Raw genomic sequence first — 5,355 nt, 5'->3', positions numbered from 1 at the left:
GGAAGGCTGAGGTGGAAGGATCGCCAGAGCCCAGCAGGTTGAGGCTGCGGTGGCCATGAGCGTGCCACTGCACTCCAGCAGGGCGACAGAGTGAGACTCCAACTCAAAAAAAAAAAAAAAAAAGAGCAATGCCAGGGAGGCCCTCAGCAGAGAGATTTCCCGAGTGTGAAATGCAGGGCTTCTGCAGATAGAGGTCAGCTGGCCTACAGCGAGGGGCTTTTGCCGGGGAGACATCTGTGACCCGTAAAGGAGCCTGTCCTCCTCCCTCATTCTCTTCATAAGGGAAGCTGTAGTTAGCTACATTGTTCCCTCTGTTGTTTGATTTCATTCCTGAAGGATTGCCACCGACTCCTGTCCAGCTGCTCTATCCAGTGTCCCGATTCAGCAATGTCAAGTCTCTCCAGCACCTTTGCAGGTTCCGGATCCGACAGCTCGTCAGGATAGATCACATTCCGGACCTCCCACTACCTAAGTACAGTGGGGTTGTTGGGGTTGGGACAGGGCTGAGGGTGAGTTAGAGATGTCAGCGAGACCTACAAACTGTTTCCCAGGCAGAGCCTGGCATGAGGTATATTCACAGGCACCTCTATGTCTTAGCACCTCATTCTAGAACTGCCACACCACATCCAGAGGGAGGACAGGTATGTGTCAGCCACCCTGCTGCAGGCTCTGTGGAGAGTGGAGTGGAAGAGTGAGGGTGAAGAGGATGGGACCATTGTAAGTGAGCAGACAGGAATACAGTCAGGTCAGCAGAGTCCTTGGGATGGTCTCAATTGCTTAGGGAATGAAGAGTTGAACAGAGAAGGTGGTTCTTTTATATTCTGTGTGAATAACCCTTTGTGTATGTACCTTGCTTGTTTTTCACAGACCTCTGATCTCTTATATCCGAAAGTTCTACTACTACGATCCTCAGGAAGAGGTGTACCTGTCACTAAAGGAAGCTCAGCTCATTTCCAAACAGAAGCAAGAGGTGGAGCCCTCCACGTAGTGAGGGGCCTCCTACTGGTCACCACCAAGGGTATGTGCTCTCAGCCTCAGTGCCCAGCCACGTTTCTTCCTGGGTGGGCAGCATGCATTGAGCCTTGTGGAGTTACCAGGTCTGATCATGGAGTCCCCTGGGGCACATACCCCATTTGAGAGAGCACCAGACAGATGTGAAAGACTTAAAAAATATTTGCCAGCTGGGCTTGGTGGCTCAGCCTGTAATCCGCGCTTTGGGAGGCTGAGGTGAGTGGATTGTCTGAGCCCACGGGTTCAAGACCCACTTGGGCAACTTGGCGAGACCTCATCTCTACAATAAATCAAAAGTTAGCCAGGCGTGGTAGCGCGCGCCTGTAGTTCCAGCTACTTGGAAGGCTGAGCCGGAAGGATTGCTGGAGCCCAGCAGATCGAGGCTGCGGTGGCCAGGAACAGCCACTGCACTCCAATCTGGGTGACAGAGTGAGGCTCCAACTCAAAAAAAAAAAAAGAATATTTGTCAAGAGACAGGCAAGCTAATTGCTGAATATAAGCAACGAGGGGAGCACACAAGTGTAGCCTTTAAGTGTGCAGCCTTCTGTCGGACTGATGTCCCAGATGTTGCACAAATGATATATAAAGCAGGAAGCCAAAGGGAAGAACAGTGCATAAAAGGGAGCACAGACATGCCTGTGATTGCAGTAGGCACACCCTGTAGGAAGAGCACCACCATGTCCCATAGCTCATACTGTGGAGACAGGAAAATAGCCCACTCTGTCAGTTGTTCAAGAGAATAAATGGATAACTCAGGAATTCATTTGCCTAAGAGGCTCTTCTCCTATAGCTGCACTAACTGAGCTCTGCTCATTTGCTTTCTCATAAAATGTCTTGGAGTACTGGTTTGTGCAGATGAATTTTCGTTAGTCTTTTAAATTGTATTAAAGTGAACATTGCAAGGCCAAGGCGAGTAGGGGTCATAGTTCCAGAGAGCCATGGCTTTGGTGGAGCTGGTGATGAGCAAATCAACTGCCCTATGTGGTAACCACTGGCCTTCCTTCTCACACCATCCACCACACAAAGGGAAAAGGCCTCAGAAACAACAGCCTTAGGTTGTTGAAAAGGAGACTAAAACTGCTCCACCCTCTCTGTTCTCTTGCTAACAGCAAAGGGTGACACTGACACCTGGTGTTCAGGTCCCATGGGTTTTTTGGAACCGTGTGTCTCCTCTTGGCTCTGGAAGGCCCTGATGCTATGCTGTTGGGGGAAAGCCTGTGAACTGGGATGGCGGGGATGGCAAGGATTAACAAGGGAGAAGGAATGAAGAAGCGAGATCAAGAGATGACAGCTTGAGAGCCTGCAGAGTTTTCACTTAAAGGAACCTGAACTGGGTGTACCACCTCATATCATTTCTTCAGTTACATGCCAATTGTGTACCTTGTCATTGATTTTTTTAATTTTTTTTGAGTTGGAGTTTCACTCCGTCGTCCAGACTGGAGTGCAGTGGCTGCTCCCGGCCACCGCAGCCTCAACACACTGGGCTCCGGTGATCCTTCTGCCTCAGCCTTCCGAGTAGCCAGAATTATAGGCGCACGCTACCACACCCGGCTCATTTTTGATTTATTGTAGAGATGAGGTCTCGCCAAGTTGCCCAGGCAGGTCTCGAACCTGTGGACTCAGGCAGTCCACTCACCTCAGCCTCCCAAAGGCGTGGGATTACAGGCTGAGCACCGAGCCCGGCTTGATTTTTTTTTTTAGATGGGTTTTACTGTGTTCCCCAGGCTGTTCTTGAACTCCTGGTCTCAACCGATCCCCCTGCTTCAGCCTCCCAAGTAGCTGAGGTTACATGTGTGTGCAACCTCACCCAGAAGAAGGGACTTTTAGAACATCTAAGTGCTGTTATATCTAGAAGAATTTCTGTGCATGGTGGCTTGCAGTTGAGGTTAGAGTGGGCAGGCAGAGGGAGAACTGGAGAGGTCTGGCTACCCGACTCACCCTGAGGAGTCATTAGGATATTCAGGTTGCTCACCAGCTCTGTGGGTGCTGGGTCCTAGCAGGAACCCACACTGGCAGGAGCGCATTCAAGAGAGGGCTCAGGAATGGGGAGTCCAAACTTCATAGTAGGGCATAATGAAGGGAATAGAAATGTGATGACTTTGGAGAGAGACATTTTAGGACAGGATGGTGAAAGGAAGTATTGGGTGGGTTTCCTAAGGAAGAGTGGTTGAGTTTATTGTGTGGTTTCTGTGGGCAGGACAAGGACCAAAATGAGTGTAAGTTTGAGAAGCTAGGTTTCAATCCAACTTCAGAAAAGCCTTCTTAACGGAGAGGTCCAAAAATAGGATGGTTTTCCTCGAGAGTGTTCATTCAGCAGATGTCTGTATGTTAGTTAAGCACTCAGTGTGCATTGGGACTGGCATGCTGAGCAAAGACAGCCGTCGCCCTGTTCCCACCAAGCTTCCCTTCCTGTAAGGGTAGACAGACAGCCGACGTGTAAGTGAATAAACAGGCTTGCTTCAGATGACCGTTGGGTTATGAGGAGAGTTAAGACTGAGTGAAGCTGAGTGATGGGGATGGGGTACTCCTCAAGTCTGGATGATCAAAGAAGTCTCAGAGGAGGTGACATTTCAGCTGATGTCTGATTATCATGGCATCTGTCAGGGGAGGATCTGGGAGCCTAGCATTCTGGGCAAGGGGACCTCTAAGTGTAAATCCCTGCTGCAGATGGGAAGGAGCCTGGTGTGACTAGGAGCGGGCCTGGGGTAGATTTGCCATGAGTGTTGGGGACAGTCTTGTGTTGGCAAAGGTTTGAACTGAACTTCTAGGATCCCTTTTTGCTGTGACCTTAGGATTATTGCCTGAGACAAAGAATAAGCAGAATGCTATACTTGCTCCTGATGTAGACCCTGGGACCCCTTGAAAAAATAGTAGTGATATTTGTCAAGGGAAAGGTCGTCAGGGTATGAAAGCTGTTCTTTCTGACTTCTTGTTGATCAGGCCAATTTTAGTCTAGCAGTTCTGAATGGCCCACTTGGTCTGTGTGTACTATTACCTGGGAAATTTTGTGCCAGGGCACTTGGAGTCAGGTACAGAGTAATGACAGGGACAGTGCCTGTCTCACATCAAGGAGGAAGCTACACTGGCCTTTGATTCTCTGTCCATCTTCTTAAGTAGCCAGAAGCTGTAAACACAGCTGTTTCTAGCCCAGCTCACAAGGGGTTACCAGGGGCTTAGTTCCCTTTTTAGACCCTAGAGCAGGTAGGCCTTGAGAACATGCGAGCGGGAAACTGAGGGGTCAGGGAGGGGAAGGAGAATGCAGGCAGTGTGGTAGGATGTGTTTACTAAGTATTCCAGGACCTTGCTGTGGCGTCCAAGTCATAGGCTACTCACACCCCCAACAGCGGCCACTGCCTTGTCCGCAGCCAGTGCAGAGGTTGGCTCTCCAGGCTCCCTTCCTCTGGGCTGGCTTCTCACCTCCAGGACTGGGCTGTCCTGTCGCTCCATGTTGGTTCTCTGTTGAGCTCTTCTGATTTCGTTTCCTTTTTCTTCTAGGCATTTGGTTGCCAAGCTCCAGTTTTGAAGAACCAAATGAAGCTACCGTAGAAAGAAGAGAGGGAACAGGAAGGGCTGGGATTCTTCGTGTAGAGACTTTGCTTCTCCTGCGTGGCCCTGGGCCTGGAGGAAGCACACAGCCATGCTGTGAGCTGGCCTGCCGTTCACACTCACTCTCGAGGGGTCCTGGAACTGGATGAGCTCCTTGGAAAACTGGAAAAAGTCTCAACACTGTTTGTTTTTCAGAAGTTTTATTTTGATATTTGCATTTCTTGATATGGAAAACTCACCTTGAAGGCAGCTGGGGTTTGTGCCTGTTGGCTTGGAAGTGGTGCGAAGGGTGAGCAGGTCCAAAGAAGAGGGGAGAGAGGAGGTCGTTCAGCCAGGGCCAGAGGCAGGGAGTCTTCACTGGACCTTGGAGGAGGAAACAGGATGGGAAGTTCTTGAGGGAAGGAGAGCCTGCTTCTCAGCGCCACGGTAGCTTCAGCAGGCGCAGGCGAGGAAGGGGTGGGTAGTCTCAAAGGGAAGGTTGTTGGACAAAGACTGGCAGGTGGCCTTTGCTGGGGGATGCCGTGGCTCCCTGCATCCTTTCCTTTCCTTAAGGTTTAGGAACCTGATTGTAGAGTTGCCTCTCATGGAATACTTGTTTTGTTGTATGTAATTCCTTAAGCTCTGTGACCTGAAGTTAACCCCATTCTTCCTCCACCCTCATTCCCCCTGGAGGTAACTGTACATTTCACTCTGGTCATGGAAACATCATCCCTGTTGCTTCTACCAGCTGTCAAGGCAATAGTGTTTCTCATCACCTGAGCATCTCAGGGCAGGTCACAGGCCTCTGGGGCTAATGCA

At 50.2% G+C, this 5,355-nt stretch overlaps 1 protein-coding gene across 1 annotated transcript in view; it reads left to right on the top strand.

Annotated features, from left to right (window-relative positions):
* SOCS7 (suppressor of cytokine signaling 7) overlaps positions 1–4,752 on the top strand; it is a 41,954-nt gene extending 37,202 nt beyond the window's left edge. The window contains exons 8-10 of the mRNA XM_008055712.2: positions 337–472; positions 868–1,018; positions 4,507–4,752. Of these exons, the coding sequence (XP_008053903.2) occupies positions 337–472; positions 868–988 (257 nt within the window). The 3' untranslated portion in view covers positions 989–1,018; positions 4,507–4,752. The remainder of the gene's footprint in view (positions 1–336; positions 473–867; positions 1,019–4,506) is intronic.
* Positions 4,753–5,355: the final 603 nt, after the last annotated feature.

This window comes from Carlito syrichta, unplaced genomic scaffold (assembly GCF_000164805.1).
Source record: "Carlito syrichta isolate Samal-C Ts95f unplaced genomic scaffold, Tarsius_syrichta-2.0.1 Scaffold301933, whole genome shotgun sequence".
NCBI classification, from domain to species: Eukaryota; Metazoa; Chordata; class Mammalia; order Primates; family Tarsiidae; genus Carlito; species Carlito syrichta.
This window is presented reverse-complemented; position numbering and strand designations above follow the sequence as displayed.